Raw genomic sequence first — 18,220 nt, forward strand, 5'->3', positions numbered from 1 at the left:
ATCGTTTATAAGTTGTTCCAAACCTGTATGAATTTCTTTCTTGATCACAAAATAAGACATTTTAAAGAATGTCAGTAACCAAACAGTAGTGGGGCACCATTGACTTCAGTAGTATTTTTTTTTTTTTTTCTCCATACTATGGAAGATTCAATATTATTTTGTAATTCTAATTGATTTAAGTGTGCGTGATTCATTAGCAAACTATTTAAATGAAATGATGTAAATGATCAACATTGTATAACAATTTATTTTTTATATAAAAATGCTATTGTAAATATATGTGCAAACATACGTATATTTATAAACGTATTGTACAAAGAGGTAACAATATTCACAAACATACAGAGCATGACAGACATGTTAGCTTGGCTAAAACAATAATAATATAAAAGTTCATTTATGGCATCTTATGCTCACAGTCACATGTATGACTGACATTACGTATAAACACCATATTCATATAGTACTCCACATTTCCAAAAACATGGTTTTACCATTAAGGCACTTTCTTGTTAGTATAATTTAAAAAGCATCAAGTGCTCTGTTTATTTTATTTGATGTATAAACCTCACATAAAAACTCGATTTGCCAAAATAATACTTGATTAAATCCTTTTAAAATATCTTTCATTGTTTTATACCAGATTTTGAACATTAGTTCAATAAGAAGTGATAAAGATCACATACTTGTTTTCAAAATACAATACGTCAGTAACATCTGCAACTATATGCATTGCATGTATTGTCAGAAGAAAAGCTCATGTATCAGCAATTTCTGAAAATATTAAAGTACTAGTGGTTTAAAGATGTGGGCTGAATCCAGATCCACACAGAACCTGTTTTCAAGGCATATTTCACCCCACATATTATACACTGTGTCTGCTAAAACAATGCAATGCAAACATTCTTGACCTTGTTTGTTTGAGGTTTATGACACACGGGTCTGAATACGAGGTGTGGTACAGGTATTAAGGACGATATCTGTAAGGCTTCACAGTTTCAGGTCCAGCTCCGGATCTTCAACCTGGTCCTGAAGCCTCTCAGCCACAGGCTTGATGAACTCCGTAAACTTTTTGATGCTGGTTTCATGCAGGATCTTCTGCGTCAGGTAACGCTCCCGTTTGATCTGTTCTTTCAGCGCGTCCGGCACATCCGGTATTATATAGGACAGCATGAACTTTGTGAAATAAACAATGTGCTGAGAGGAGGACAGAACGGCACATTTATAACCTTAAATTGCATGTAAAAGAAAATGAAAGTGTTTCATGAGGTATTCATTAGGCGTATCGCATCTAGTCACCTACCTCAACCACAATCATAAAAGCCAGTTTGGCAGCAATGACGTGCCAATAATATATGCTGAACTCATATTCATTATAATGACCAGGAGGATTCCTGAAATCCCGATACCTGAGAACATAATAAGAGTAGATTAACACACCTTCACCTTAAAAACTACACATCAATCTGACCTTAACATCTGTTGCCACCAGCCATATTATCAGACAAGCTTTTGCTCTTTTCTATGCAAGTCTATGGAAGAAATGTTTGGGTAGTTTTATATAAATAATCCAAACATACTGGTGTTACAGTGCAACACAAGGTGCCCATTTCCCACTTTTCTAAATGTTTAAATAAATCTATAAAACATGTGCATGCGTGTGTTAAATCATGAGTGAGCTGTCATTCACAAATATAACATGCTGTGTGGTGAAAAAAAAACTGGTGGTGTTTTATAAGCTGACCGGCATGTTGTGATGTTGCTGAACAGGTGCGGTGTGATTTCAGGTCTAGGTTTGCTCTTTTCGCTGAAGTCTTTAACGTTGAAAACAGAGAGCGAGCTGTTGATGAAGCCCGTCATGGTGTGGTTTGATCCGTCTGTGTAAGGGCTCACGGAAAACGCCCAGTAATAAACCAGCCGAGGAATCATGTCCGAAGTGAAGGCGATAATGGCAGCCTGGAGAGGAAAACACCCACAGACGCAAGCAGCGAGTGAACATGACGGAAATCACACACGTTGCAAAAACAGGGCTGGGTATTGACACAAATTTCACAATTCGATTGTGATTTGATTCAGTTCCAATCTTGATTCGAACAGAATTGATTCATTTGGAAATTCATCAGGTACAGTGCATGCCAAATTATGTCAAACATTTAAACAATGTAATGTCATATAATAATAACAGTTTAACTACATAATTATGTTTCTGCTTCAATTAATTTTTTAATATATTAACTCTTAAATGGTGGACCAACGTCATAAACACGTGTTTTCATGACGGATTTAGTAAAGTGGAAGAGATGATGTTCACGTACCACATTAAAGAGCATCAAAACAACATTTATTGCTTGAATTTTGTAATAAAATTGACAGAATTTGAAAGCTCAGACTTATCAAAACAAAGCACAAAACCTTCTGTATTATCCTATTATTTCTATTATATTTGTGTAATTGTTTGTGTACTTTTTTTCAAAGTGAACTGAAATTAGTTTATTGTTACCACTGGTGTTCCCCAAGGCTCAGTCTTGGGCCCTGTTTTATTTATTGTTTATTTACTGCCCCTTGGACACATTTGTGTTTATATGAAGACAGAAAGTCATGTACATCAGTGATGGGATGAGGGTGAGTAAATGATGAGGCACTTTTGGGTGAACTATGCCTTTAAAAATCAATACTGGTTTGGTGAATACATTAAAATATTTTCAACTCACATTTGTGGCCACTGCTAGAATCGCCACTCCCTGTAGGATGGGCTGCCAGGCTCCAATGTCCTGGGCCTTTTCCGGGACTATCCGACGGAACTGAGTAGTGATTTTCCAGGCGTCCACACGAATTTCACACAGATTGTTGATCAGTGCCAGGAGAGGAGCCAACGGGAAAGACGCCACGAACAGAGTCACAAAACCAAACTGGATCACTGTGGGAATGCAACAGACAAAAAACACATTCAGATAACAGTGTTCAGACACTCAAAGCTGGTTGGATGATTTAAATGTGTGCGTTGCATCTCTTACCCATCTCCAGGTATTCATAAAATAGGCCGAGCTTTCCTATTGGCTGGAGTTGATAGTCCTGTTCCCAGCGAGGAATCACTTTTTCTGAACCCACCTTGGTGCAATGACGAAATATCAGATTCTTCACCCACCTAGAAACATGGTTTATTAATTGCTGTGGTTTTTAATCTACTGTATGGAAGAGTTAATAATCAGTATGGATGAATGCATGTTAATCAAAATTCAAGTCTTATGATATTAATGTTTGTAATTTCTTAATATCTTCAAAATGTTCTTTTATCTAAAACAAGTTGAGCTCTACAGACAGTAGGTCTCATTCTCTGTGTGAAACTCACGGCAGCAGAACTTCCTGTATGTTGTTCCAGATGGCCTTTCCAGTCATGATGATTGACAGCTGTGTGGTCAGCTCAGTCAGACAGCCGCCAGGATCACACTGAAGGCAATATGGTTTCATGTTTCAAATGAAATAAAGACATGTACTAGACTTCACACAATGCATTTAAACAACATGCATTGCATTCAAGGAATATAGCTGCATATCAGTTAATGCATGTTGTTATATAAAAGTCAAATTTATAAGATGAGAAATCAAAATTATGACATTAAAAAGTCAAAATTATTGCATGCTAAATGATATGAGATGAAAAGTCGAAATTATGACTTAAAAAGTCATAACTATAACACTGAAGTTGAAATCATGATATAAAGAGTCAAAATTTTGACATTAAAAGTCAAAATTACGACTTAAAAAGTTGAAATTATGACTTAATTGAAATTAGGACATACTAAGTCGAAATTATGACTCAAAAAGTCAAAACTAACATTAAAAAGTCAAAATTATTGCATGCTAAATGATATGAGATGAAAAGTCGAAAATATGACTTAGAAAATCTAAATGACACACTAAGTCAAAATGATGACTTAAAAAGTCATAACTATAACATTAAAGTTGAAATTATGATATAAAGAGTCAAAATTTTGACATACGTCAAAATTACAACTTAAAGTTGAAATTATGACATACAAAGTCAAAATTTGACATCCTAAATAATATGATGAAAAGTCGAAAATATTTCTTCAAAAAAAAATTATGGCATAAAAAGTAGAAATTATGACTAAATAGTTTAAATTACGGCATGCTAAATGATAAGATGAAAAGTCAAAAAAACTTCACAAGTCATGATATAAAAAGTCAACATACTGTCATAATGACAATTATGAGATCAAAAAGACAACATATATATTGGCTTTCTAAGTCATAATCATGATTTTTTTAACCTTTTAGGTTAGAATTTCAACTTTTTAATGTCATAATTTCAGCTTAGTAATTAGTATGTCATAATTATGACTTTTTAAGTAATGATTACGACATTTCATAACATAATCAGAACTTCTGATAAAAATGACAGGTTTTTTGCCTGTAGTTCCTCATCATCTCACAGAAATGTCTCACCTCCTCATTGCGGAACGCCCCAAACCAGTAGACGGGCTGTCCCGGATAGCCCACCACCTTCCCTTTGAAGAAAGCGATGTAGAAACACGACGAGTAATAGTTCACAAACTGAAAGAGGAACATCTTCAGCGTCAGGCTGTTCTCGTACTCAGTTTTGGTCCGCGGCAGCTCTGTAGCACACAGAATGAGCCACTTATTTACATGGAGGATTTACTAAACACTTTTACGAGTGAAACTGGTGACTTACCGAAATCTGTGATCCAGATGGCCACTTTTTCGTAGACGTTGTTGAGAATCATGATGATGATGAAGCTGATGATGGAGGCTGTGATGGAAGTGGCCATCTGAGGGGTGACGTACTCTTTGAACGGCTCTATCTCCTTGCTAGCAGAGCGCAGCTTCGCAGAGAAAGTGAGAAACATCGCCAAGCGATACACGATCACCCCGACCACTGATGCTATGATCAACAGAATCTACACAAGATGATGCAATTAATCTCTCAATCAAAATTGACATTGAAAAGCCATTTTATATGTGTAATGTGAATGCAAGTGGCCTAGTAATATTAAAGGATTGAAATTATAATATTACCCAGAATAACACAGTGCCAATGCCACATGACACTCTCATGCACTTCCCACAGGATGTGTATGGCACCTTCTCTTTATTCTGCATAAAACAAACACAAAAACCCACTGCATATTTAATGTGTTTTTGTGCTTTCTGTTGAAGTCAAACACCTACAACAATGAAAACTGCCAATGCATCATGAAACTCACACCTGCGTAACAGGGTTCACTCTTTCATGGATGCATTTGGCCTCGTACTCGGGTCGTGGCTGTTCCTCCTGCTGAAGAAACTCCACCGTGTCCCAATCGTGCTCCAGCACGGCCTGGTATCGTTTCCAGAACTCCAAAAACAGTGTCACTGTGAACAATAAAACACATTGCATACAAAAACGCCAAGCTCCAAACATATTTATGCAATGTTGCATTACCAAAAAAATTGCAACATTATACAATTAGGTCCTATTAGTAATACGTTAACTGATGTTAATAAATGGAACCTTATTGTAAAATGTTGCCGAAAAAATGACTAATCATGTTGCATGCTTTTTCTCGGCCAGAATAAGCTGAGAAAATGTTGATGTAAAAGCACTGTTAATGCAATGTTGAGTAAACAAAGGGATCATGTGACCAGTGTATGACATCGCTCACCCCAAACAGACATGAAAACAGCAAACACTAATGTCCCATAGTTATCAAACACACACAGTCTCTGTGGAGCAAAACAAGCACAGAAACACATTATCAGAACGACAAACATGGAATTTCGTAAACACCAACAGTTAAATCAGTTAAATCTTAGATCAGACACGAAATCCCCAAATCCTCCAGAGGAGATGCTGTGCAATATTTTCGTAAGTTTGCAGTACTCTTGCATGACTAAAAAAAAAGGATTTTTCCATTGGCTTTTGGATTATTGCAGAAAATATGTGGCCAACAAACATTTATGATTCTTACAAATTCCATTCATCATGATAATCTTCAAAAACGAACACAACTTAAGGCCTAAATACAATCGGCAGAATATAAAATCTAAACGTAGGCTATAAACGAACTACACCACAGTCACATGATTACAATCAAAGACCGTGCACTCATATTACTTATGAATAGGACAAATATGGGTGTTTTGGCCTTCATCCCTTCAGCACTTTATTTGACTACTCACTTTAGAGGCCTCACAAGTGATGTTCAGCCTCCAGTACGGACAGTCATTATCACACTGCGGGCACATGACAATTTGTCCACCAATCTGAGGGTCGCACACTTCTTTGCTGCTCAAACAGAGATATAATCAGTCAAACTTAGGGGTGTATCGGTACATGAACAGTCCTGAACAGTCACGGTTCGGTGCATACAGTCAGATGACGAATACAGTCAGAGGCGATCCACACTCCAATCCAGAAGGGGGTGCACGTGGTAATGCAATGCTGTTTGCTAACCGCCACTATCTATGCATAGATATGTTTACGTGTAATCTCTCAACCAGTGTTTCAACTGCAGAAAGACATCAATAAAACATCTTGAGAATAATATCTCATGCAGCATTACATTCATTTAGTGTCCACAGCATGTTAGTTCACTAGAGAAATGAACTCTACAGGAGCATTTTACTAAATATATGTACTATTTAGCTTATATGTTCATTATATTTACTTTACCTGTTAGTAATGTCTTAATTATTTAATATACATTTAAATAAATTTGTCATTAAAAAAAGATATGACTGTAACAGTGTAAATGATTATATTTCAAAAATTAATTGGAGTGGAAACATAATAAAAAAATAATTTTATAATTAGATTTAGAATTTAATGCAAAACCTACCCATTTAAAAAAATTTTTTTTTTATTTGCATGTTGATTATTAATTCTAAAAGTAAAAAGCAACTGAATTTAATAGTTTGGGCTCTGTTGTTAATTGTAACCTTTATTATTACAATAATGTGCAAGAAAGGCTCCCTGTATAAAGTTTACAGCGTTAGCTGAGATAATTTTTTTATCCCTAAGAAAATGTTAATTATAATTTAATTTATTTAAAGAGAGAGACACAATTTATTCAATAAACCACTGTTAAACAAAAAAAGAAGAAAAAAGAAGCAATTTTATGTTTAGTTTTCTCCCGACCGCTGCACCGAACCCGTACCGAACCATCATGTTTGTGTACCGTTACGCCACTAATCAAAGTACATTGTAAGTGTAAACTGTAACAGCATCATGTTATGAGAGTGCTGTACCTCCATGTGCTGCTCTCTCTGGATTTGAATCCGTATATAAAACAGCCGAGTCCGACGGCAGCAGCGATGGACAACATGAACGTGTAGAAACCCAACCAGGCAAAATAAATGCCGATCTTCTCGCCGAAATACTTCCTGAAAATATAGGCACCTATTAACTAAACTGAACTGTCTTCAGTAGAGCTGCTTTATAGCTGAATCAAAGTTGTTTCATAATCGATGAACTTTGCATTATTATTAAACTAAACTGAAGACTACAAACACAAACTGCATGAATGCAATAGTCTTATGACACAAACAGATGTATTCAACACACCTGATCAGGTCCAGCGGCTGCATCTTGTAGAAGTTCTTGGGATTCGCCCACTCGTTGTAAAGCAGAAATCGTTCATTGGGGCAATTGGGCTCTTTAGATTTCACATTAAATCTGCACTGTTACATAAATCACAAAAATAACAGCAAAAAGCATTTAATAAGCATTTAATACTACAGTAAAGTACTCATGCATCACCTCTGTCACTCTACATAAACAAAAACAATTTTTTTCTACTCACTACTATAGTATTACACTGTTAAATGTATTATTTATTGCATTTAAATATTTTTATAATTTACTTATTTATATTTATTTATTATATTAATATATTCATAATATTTATACATTTTTATTATTATTATTGTATTATTTATTGATATGCATTTAAATAATTTTTATTTAATTGATTTATTTTGAAAGTTTATTAATTAATTTAATCAAATTTATTTAGTTAGCTAGTATCTTGCATTTTAATTATTTATTTATTTTGACAGTTTATATATAAAATATTTACTATTATAGATTTTAATAATATTTTGAATAAGCTTTTTTTTTCTTTTTTTGTATTTTTTCAGGTTTTTTACATTTCAGATTAATTTTATATATCATTTTAATATTTTTATATTATTTTATTAGTGTTTTTTTTTTTTTAATATTACGATTTTGGTTTAATTTATTTTTATTTCAGTTGTAGTTTTTTCCCCCCAGTTATTATTTTTGTGCTTAAACTAAGCAAACATTTAGTTTAATTTTCATTTAGTTTAAACTTTTCATGTAATTTAATTTCAAGTTTCACTTAACAAAAACATTTTAAGTAGTTTTAGTAAACTATAATAACCCTAACTGTGACTGGGGAAAGTATGATGATATTTATGCCTTAAAAAGTCACTTACATCATGTAATGGATACGCATCTTTGTACACGCCTCCGTTGATCAGTTTGGAGAAGCCAAACTTCTTCATGTTTCCCTTGACATCATACGGAGCTCGGTTGAGGATGTAGTACGCCTGTAATGACGGCATATCAATAAGAGACAGGTGAAGGTAAAGTGCGAGCGACTCTTAGACTTTCAACGCACCATTCTGCTCCTCATGGCCGGCGTGAAGAACTTCTCTTTGTCCTTCTCATAAAAACAGTTCAGCTGATCCTTCTTGAAGGGGGCCGTGAAGAAGTCCATCTCCTTGGCAATGACGTCCTCGCTGGGGTAGAAGTACTTGGTGAAGCAGTTGTACGTGGATGATTGTGGGGCCAGATCATTGGGCTGGATGGGCAGTTTGATATGCAGGACTTCAGCGTAAGAACACAGCACATCAAAAGGCACATGTACTTTCACATAGAAAAGCTTCTCATCTGTCACCTGCAAAACACAGCCAGAGAGGAAACTCTCCCATCAGCGCTACAGGAAGGCGTACGTGCCTTCGTCTAAAACAATAACATTCCTGCAGATCAGATTAACAGGTTGAGACAGGACTTGCTCTATCCTTCCTTAGAAGACCATATTTACTGATATAATCCAGGTGTAAATGAAGCAGAAACGGACAAGAATGACAATAAAGAAAGAGGACAAGACAGGAAATCTTATTTAAATGTGCGATTAAACAACTTACGGATTTTGTCGCCTCCAATTCCACACCAATCTCCATCAGGTTTCCTTCAAAACACTCTCTTCGTCTTTGCTAGAGAATAAATGAGGAAAAATAGAGATAAAACTCACTGCTTTTGGTGTGTATGAATGAGTGGCTTGAGTTAGATGGCAGGTTTAGTGATTAAGGTTTTTAGTATGAGTGTGAATCTCACAAAATATGGGTTAAATATCACTTTTTTTGGACAAGTTTCAAATTTTTTTACCCATTTAGAGTTTAAAGTTGGCATGGAATATAAATACACACTATCTATTTTCTTTTTTTATTGATCATATGTTTATTTAAAAGAAGAGAAACTATAAGGCACTATAAAACACAACAAAACAGTAACTATTAATACGTGCATAAGTTTCATTTACTTTTTTTTGACCTCATAATGTTTGGCGACAGACTTTTCTCTGATAACATATTAAGGAATTCTTCTATTATTTAGTGCACTTAAACTCCGCCTACAGTATTTTGAGTGCCACGCCCACATCTAAACATCCAATCAACAACCGATGCATAGAATGCAAGTCAATCGTGACAGCCCTACTCGGATGTATGTCACAATGCAGAAGAAAAGATCTGTCGCTACTTCCGTTTCATCTCAACTTGAAGAATTAATGTTATTGTTTAGGTTAAGAATCAAGAGTTTATGTTAGTCAGGAAGATTAGTAAATTAATATTGTGACCTTGACTTACTCTTCTCCTATAAACTGAGCCTTTTTTTTTGTCTGATGCATTTTTAGACTCGTCCTCGTAGACCAAAACAAAGTCAATCCTTCTCTTTCCGTCGTTGAAAAACAGCGAGTCAGGGTTACCATTGAAATCAGCCTGCAAACAACAAACTGATGTCACAGGAAGCGCAAAATCATCTCCATTTAGTAATGCAAAAGTACCAAAAATGCCCTTAAAAAACAGTTTTGAACTACTGAATTAATTCAGTTAAATGCCTCACTAATAAACATTGAGATTTGTAACATGTGTAATAAAGTTCTCCTAAAATTCTTCTAGTTGTGTCTTTATCAAGGTGGACAGAAAAGAAACAAACCCGTTCCACTTTTGGCACAACTTCACCATCTGCTCTAGATTTGTATGTTGGCACCTGTTGAACATAATCTGGGAAAAAGCATTATACAAGCTATTAAAGTAAACATTCAGCAGGTGAATCACACCTCCCTCCTGTGATCAGATATGAATTTTGCCGATGATAACTAACAAGTAATAACACATTTACATATTTAAATACTGATTTACATAACCCATTCAACAAGTATTACATAAAGCATTGAACATTATACAAACTAAATTACACATGGCATGTGAACACTTTGGAATTCTCTGATTTAATGTTTACTCACAGTGAAGGGAAAACCCAACCAAAACAATCTAACCAGAGAGCAATGCATAATGGGAAATATTAACTTAAAACAGATGTTGCTTCACTTGGTGGAAAATATCCATAGCAACGACCAAACAGCCTGTACAAGGAAAACTCATCTGGCCCACGAATAACGCCTCCACCACACAAACTTATTCCAGCTTATGACATAAAAACTGTCCATAAACAGAGCAGAAAATCTTCCACAGAGGAAAATCTTCAGGGCTAGTGCATGTTTCAGACACGTGTATCTGTGCAATGAATGAATATCATCATACATTATTAATTCAAATACGGGGATCATTTTTAATAGCATGTTTGTGCAACAGAATCAAAAGTAGTGCAAAGGAAGTGACATAACTGAGCATTATTATAGACACAAAATACAGGCCTACACAAAACGCATGCATGCGATTAATCTGAATCAAAAGTAGCCTAATGAAGGTGAAGTGTGCAACTTGTCTTTCTGGTTAGGCCGTTTTGTTTTGCCTGGCATATGCAAATGAGCTCAAGTCACATTTTATTATGTATTCTCTGGAACTGAACGAGTTTGAGCATATTATTTATGCCTTTTTTAGCTCTGAAATACGACTTCTGATCCCAGCTCACCACACCTGCTGCACTGAAAAAGAAACTAAAAGTGTGTCCCTCAGCTAACAGGGAGCTTTAGATAACGTTCTCTTTAGATAATGTTCTCGTTAGATAAAATTCTCAGTAATGTAGCTAACGTTCGTTCTTTCGAACTTCCAGAAATGTCAATAGAACGTTCGTTCAAAGTTGGAACGTTGGGCGTACATGTAACATTTTTTAGAATGTTACTAGTTGTTTTAGAATGTTCAGAGAACATTCAAAAGTAACATTCCCTAAATGTTTTTCAGAATGATAAAATGGAATGAGAATGTTTCTTAAACATTATATATATATATATATATATATATATATATATATATATATATATATATATATATATAGGCCTATACAAAAACTGATGACTTTTTTTCACATAACTTAAATGGAACGTTAGTAAAACGTTCTTAGAACATAATTTGTTAGCCATAAAATGTAAAATAAAATGTTAGCCAGGACTTTCTCTCTGAATCCTGCGATAAATTGATGTAAAGATGCCGAACTCACCCACTTCAGTCATTAAACACATCTCAAGGTCTCCCTCCTCTGGTTCTGAGTCCAGCTCAGGATTGTCATCTTCTGCTTCACTCATTCTTAAAACGCTTAAGAAATCAACGCAACATGTAACAGATAATAATAAGAGTCTGTACAGCACAGATGCGCTGCAGCAATACAAAGTATTGCCGTAAAAAATCACAGTGTGAAGGAAAAAAGTAGTACACGAAGTTTCTCAATACCAGTCCGAACTTGTTGAGACTGCGCGTGTCGCGTAGGTAGGTGGGGTCGGAAGAGGGTTTTTGGGGTATAGGCTAGGCTCAGACAGTCATTGCTTAACCATTTGTGGCTGCTTGATTCCTTCTAGTTTCCGCTTTTGCAATAATTTCAGACTCTTTTTTGTTTGACTACAGGTTTATTCAGACAGTTATTGTCTATTTAATGGTACATCTTTTTTTTCTTTCAGAATAGGTCATGGTATATATTTTTTCTACCACTAGTTAATGTATCTTTTTAAACTAGTAACTATGCATATTGTTGTATTAAATATATAACTTAAAAATGGTAGAACGTATTTGCGCACTAGGAACGATTTCCGTTTCTTCGATTTAACACGGAGTGATTTGTGTGACGGAAGCGTGTAAAGACACACTGTTAGCACCTTTTGGTATTTTGTAATCCTTAAATGGGAAATAATAAATAAATACATATCTTGTAATCCTTAAATATGTATGTTTAATATTTTACAAATATGAACATTTTATTTGCAGTTGATTTTGTATTGTGTAAAAACTAGATGGTGATGCTAGCACCCAAATGCATCAGTAGCTACAAGCACAAATGAAAATATCCTGATTTGGCCACAAATCGAGTTCTATACCCTTTACAGAAAACGGAAAAAATGGCTATAGTGGGCAGCTTCGAAGTTTATTGTTCAGCTATCAGATTATATACATTTGCAGACAGTGGAAAATGTGTTTCTTTTTATCACATTCTCATCATGACATATGTCGCCCCGCACCTGGAAACCGCTGCTCGTGCCTGCGGTAAAAAAAAAAACAACAACTAGAAAACAAAGTTCCTGTTTACATCGTGTGCCCTTCCTGTGCCACAGATCAGGAACAGATAAGCTTCTAATATTCACGCATTCAGAGTGAGATCAAGAAATTGACACTTTTCTCACGAAGTGAAAAACATTTATAAAACAAAGTCAACCGCGGAAAGACGTCAATAAAACAATCATTACAATTAGCCTACAATAATAATAAAAAACATTATTAAGGATATTAAATAGGCTAATTTAATTAAATAGGGTCTTAAACGTTAAAATAAACGTGGCTTATGTATCTACCACACACAATTACACACATCTACAAAAAGTTACACTTTGACCTCCTCTAGTTTTGCCCTGAAGTGCAGTTTTCCACCCGTCCATTAATAATACAGTTCTCTGCTAAATTAGTTGGCAAGATTTATTTCCCAAGACAGATTTTTTTTTAAAGATTTTTTTTTAATGATGAATAGGATAAACTATTCATCTAAACTAAACTAAAGTATGCCTGGGCCATTATTTAAGAAGATTCAGTCTTTAAAGGGTTAGTTCACCCAAAAATGAAAATTCTGTCATTAATTACTCTCCCTCATGCCGTTCCACACCCGTAAGACCTTCATTAATCTTCAGAACACAAATTAAGATATTTTTGATGAAATCCGATGGCTCTGTGAGGCCTGCATAGGGAGCAATGACATTTCCTCTTTCAAGATGTACTAAAAACATATTTAAATCAGTTCATGTGAGTACAGTGGTTCAATATTAATATTATAAAGCCACAAGAATATTTTGGTGCGCCAAAAAAACAAAATAACGACTTATTTAGTGATGACCTATTTCAAAACACTGCTTCAGGAAGCTTCGGAGCGTTATGAATCAGTGTATTGAATCATGATTCGGATCGCGTGTCAAACCGCCGAACTGCTGAAATCACGTGACTTTGGCGCTCCGAACCGCTGATTCGACACACTGATTCATAACGCTCTGAAGCTTCCTGAAGCAGTGTTTTGAAATCGGCCGTCACTAAATAAGTCGTTATTTTGTTTTTTTGGCGCACCAAAAATATTCTCGTGGCTTTATAATATTAATATTGAACCACTGTACTCACATGAACTGATTTAAATATGTTTTTAGTACATTAATGGATCTTGAGAGAGGAAATGTCATTGCTGACTATGCAGGCCTCACTGAGCCATTTCATCAAAATTATCTTAATTTGTGTTCCGAAGATTAATGAAGGTCTTACGGGTGTGAAACATCATAAGGGTGTGTAATAAATGACAGAATTTTCATTTTTGGGTGAACTAACCCTTTAAAGCTCTTGATTTGTACTTTCCCTCATAAAAATCTACTATCATTTTTGTATTTTTTTAATGCTATATCTACAGGTAAGACCATATGATGGCCCCTCATTATAGGTCAATATAATGTAGGCCCTGTACAGTTTTAGCAGCATATAGAAACTGTATGTTACTACAATAAAATGTAGGCTTATAAGTCTTTTAGATTGTGTGACTGTTATAGTATAAAGAGCCGTAGGGTTCTTGACTCAATTTTAAAGAATTTGATGGGTGTTTTGGATGGAGTTTTATGGAGAAGTTTGTGTTTTATGATGGAAAATTTTCTGGCAGTTGTTGGATTTGTTTTTATTGCAGTTTTATTTGCAACCAATGTGTGCTTAGCCACTGCACCATATTGGCTTTCACAATCCAAACTGGTGTTTGGAACATGTTGGAAATACAATTAAACACATGCAAAAGGGGATTTGAACTTGTGAATCCAAGATTAAAACACAACACTTTATTGCCTGTGCAACTGAGTCTGAGATACAGATGGGTGTGTTGGGTTGAGTTTTATTGAGGGCTTCATTTTCTATGAAAAAAATTAAAAAATTAGTAATGGCAGGATTTGAACCAAGAACTCTTTTTATGAGCGGCAAGTGATTAACCACTGAATCACAGAGTTTGTGATGGCTGAACTGGTTCAATTCGGTTTGATTTTCAGTTCAGCTTCAGCATTAATTAAAACAATTTAACAAAATCAATAGTGGGATTCAAACTCAAGACTCCAAGTCTAATGCTTTATAACTTGAGCCATTGAACCTGACAAGGCATTTTGGATTGGAGTTTTTCTTGAGCGCTTTATGTTATATGATGGAAAACTTTGAGCAATTGTGGCATTTGAACCAAGAACTCCATGTATGATTGGCAGGTGATGAACCACTGAGCCACAGAGTTTGTGACATTTGAGTTGGTTCAATTCGGTTGATGTTCTGTTTAGCAACAACATACATTAAGATGAAAAAATCTATTTAACAAACAATAGTGGGATTGAAACTCAGGAATCCATGATTAAAACATAACACTTGATCACTTGAGTGAATCCATTCCATAACATTCCATATTTTAGTCATTTTTTACATTTTTTAAAGGTGCCCTAGATTCAGAAATTGAATTTACCTCAGCATAGTTAAATAACAAGAGTTCAGTACATGGAAAAGACATGCAGTGAGTCTCAAACTCCATTGCTTCCTCCTTCTTATATAAATCTCATTTGTTTAAAAGACCTCCGAAGAACAGGCGAATCTCAACATAACACCGACTGTTACGTAACAGTCGGGGTGTACGCCCCCAATATTTGCATATGCCAGCCCATGTTCCCAACATTATGAAAGGCATTACACAAGGGCAGCCAGTTTTAACGTCTGGATCTGTGCACAGCCGAATCAACAGACTAGGTAAGCAAGCAAGGACAATAGCAAAAAATGGCAGATGGAGCAATAATAACTGACATGATTCGTGATAACATGATATTTTTAGTGATATTTGTAAATTGTCTTAGCATGTTGCTAATGTACTGTTAAATGTGGTTAAAGTTACCATAGTTTCTTACTGAATTCACGGAGACAAGAGCCGTCGCTATTTTCATTTTTAAACACTTGCAGTCTGTATAATTCATAAACACAACTTCATTCTTTATAAATCTCTCCAACAGTGTAGCATTAGCCGTTAGCCACGGAGCACAGCCTCAAATTCATTCAGAATCAAACGTAAACATCAAAATAAACACTGTACTTACGCGATTAGACATGCTGCATGATGAACACTTTGTAAAGATCCATTTTGAGGGTTATTCTATGTTGTTTAAGGCAAGCACGAGCTCTTGGGGTGTGGAGCACGAGATTTAAAGGGCCACACACCCTGAATCGGCTCATTTCTAATTATGCCCCAAAATAGGCAGTTAAAAAAATGAATTAAAACAAATGTATGGGGTATATGAAGCTGAAACTTCACAGACACATTCAGGGGACACCTTAGACTTATATTACATCTTTAAAAAAAAAAGTTCTGGGGCACCTTTAAGTGAAATTTATTGAGTGCAAAACAGATTCTGCATTGTAAAAGGCAGAAGTTTAAGAGCTGTTAACACACATGAACAATAACACAAATCAGTCAAATTTATTTGGTTCCAAGACTTCATTCAAAGACTAAATAGTTACCTGCACATTGCAGATAAAACGTATGTATAACACACATATTAAAGGATTAGTTCACTTTTAAATAAACTTTTCCCGATAATTTACTCACCCCCATGTCATCCAAGATGTCCATGTCTTTCTTTCTTCAGTCGAAAAGAAATTAAAGTTTTTGATGAAAACATTCCAGGATTATTCTCCTTATAGTGGACTTCAATGGGCACCAAACAGTTGAAGATCAAAATTAGTTTCACTGCAGCTTTAAATTGTTCAACACGATCCCAGATTACTGCCCTCCACAGGTCAAGTTTTGAACTAATTGTTATATACTACTGAACTAGCATATTGCATATAAAAATTAATTTAAACTTTGACCTGTGGAGGGCAGTATTACGCTTATCAGCATCTACACTGCTGGAATTCTAATAGAGAAGAAGAAGAGAGCTAGTTGAAGATGAGCATTTATGATTAAAATGTATACAATTTTCAATTTTTTTCAGAAAATGAGCGATGGTTTCACTAGATAAGACCCTTATTTCTCATCTGGGATTGTGTAAAACAATTTGAAGCTGCAGTGAAACTAATTTTGACCTTCAACTGTTTGGTGCCCATTGAAGTCCACTATCCATGGGTTTCAAAGACGTCACTTCTGCTATGCCCGCCGCCATATTTGTGACCGGTCAGAGCTGTGCGCTCTGTTTAAGTCTATGGTGACAGCAGCTACAACTACCAGAGGAAGGCCAATGAAACACTCTCAGAAGGTTCACAACAAATTTACAATATGTCTGGGATATGTGGTGCTGTTAGCCGTTTCAGCAGTCGTCAGAACTTCAAATTTATTTGATCCCAAAGGAGTTAGATCGGCAGAATTATTGGCTTCATTCAGAAAGGACCATACCACTGGCAGCCAAACAGCAATGCACAACATTAATAACTGCTGGGACTGTCATTTACATAACATTATAATTGTATACAATATTGTATTAAAATATTGTGAATTCTAGTTGCTGTGTTTCGGCGTGTTATTACAGGATGAACAAATTAACGACACGAGCTGACTACATTACTTAGTTCAAGTACATGCGTGCATGATTTTGTGCAAATATAAGTTGTAATTTTATGTCTATCTTGTATATGTATGAATTACCCTATATAGGATGTGTTCCGTTGAGTTAATTAACTTAAAGCGCTTCATTTTACGGATGTTCATTCAGCGCGTGCAGCTCAAATAATACTATCAAAATTAGATGATTTGAGAAAAAAATCTGTTATTGTTCGTGATCCTTATTAATCAAACCACGTGTTGCTGAATATAATACGAGAACAATATAAGAGCTAGTTATTAAAAATAATGCATAATATTTAAAAAAAAAAATATGAAAGTTTTAATATTACTGTAAACATTTTAATGACTTAATCACTGCTGTTTGAGCTGCGCACGCTGAAGCTGAAGAGAATAAAAACCCGTAAACAAAGTTAATTAACTCAACGGAACACATCCTATATAAAATAATCCAGATATTAATACAAAATAAAAATAATATTATAACTTATATTTGCACAAAATCATGCACGCATGTACTTGAACTAAGTAATGTAGTCAGCTCGTGTCGTTAATTTGTTCATCCTGTAATAACACGCCGAAACACAGCAACTAGAATTCACAATATTTTAATACAATATTGTATACAATTATAATGTTATGTAAATGACAGTCCCAGCAGTTATTAATGTTGTGCATTGCTGTTTGGCTGCCAGTGGTGTGGTCCTTTCTGAATGAAGCCAATAATTCCGCCGATCTAACTCCTTTGGGATCAAATAAATTTGAAGTTCTGACGACTGCTGAAACGGCTAACAGCACCACATATCCCAGACATATTGTAAATTTGTTGTGAACCTTCTGAGAGCTTTTCGTTGGCCTTCCTCTGGTAGTTGTAGCTGCTGTCACCATAGACTTAAACAGAGCGCGCAGCTCTGACCG

General features: G+C 35.2%; 1 protein-coding gene across 1 annotated transcript; it reads right to left on the reverse strand.

Moving 5' to 3' along the window:
* Positions 1-229: 229 nt before the first annotated feature.
* On the reverse strand, positions 230-12,070 carry ano6 (anoctamin 6). The gene is made up of 20 exons (XM_048154410.1): positions 11,726-12,070; positions 10,262-10,329; positions 9,913-10,044; positions 9,193-9,261; positions 8,664-8,942; positions 8,479-8,592; positions 7,586-7,701; positions 7,270-7,404; positions 6,202-6,307; positions 5,685-5,745; positions 5,249-5,394; positions 5,059-5,136; positions 4,715-4,940; positions 4,468-4,637; positions 3,350-3,447; positions 3,015-3,145; positions 2,712-2,917; positions 1,745-1,956; positions 1,304-1,409; positions 230-1,197 (listed from the first exon to the last, which is right to left on the reverse strand). Exons 1-20 carry the CDS (start codon positions 11,808-11,810, stop codon positions 991-993), a joined length of 2,745 nt encoding a protein of 914 aa, XP_048010367.1. The 5' UTR covers positions 11,811-12,070; the 3' UTR covers positions 230-990.
* Between the last annotated feature and the right edge of the window lie 6,150 nt (positions 12,071-18,220).

Source organism: Megalobrama amblycephala, linkage group LG14 (assembly GCF_018812025.1).
Source record: "Megalobrama amblycephala isolate DHTTF-2021 linkage group LG14, ASM1881202v1, whole genome shotgun sequence".
In the NCBI taxonomy this organism is placed as follows: Eukaryota; Metazoa; Chordata; class Actinopteri; order Cypriniformes; family Xenocyprididae; genus Megalobrama; species Megalobrama amblycephala.

Coding starts and splice junctions, on each gene's coding strand:
- ano6 (XM_048154410.1), bottom strand. CDS start 11,810: ATGAGTGAAGCAGAAGATGACAATCCTGAGCTGGACTCAGAACCAGAG. Junction 9,262..9,912: donor GCTCAGTTTATAGGAGAAGA/GTAAGTCAAGGT, acceptor TTTATTCTCTAG/CAAAGACGAAGAGAGTGTTT. Junction 8,943..9,192: donor AATTGGAGGCGACAAAATCC/GTAAGTTGTTTA, acceptor TGTGTTTTGCAG/GTGACAGATGAGAAGCTTTT.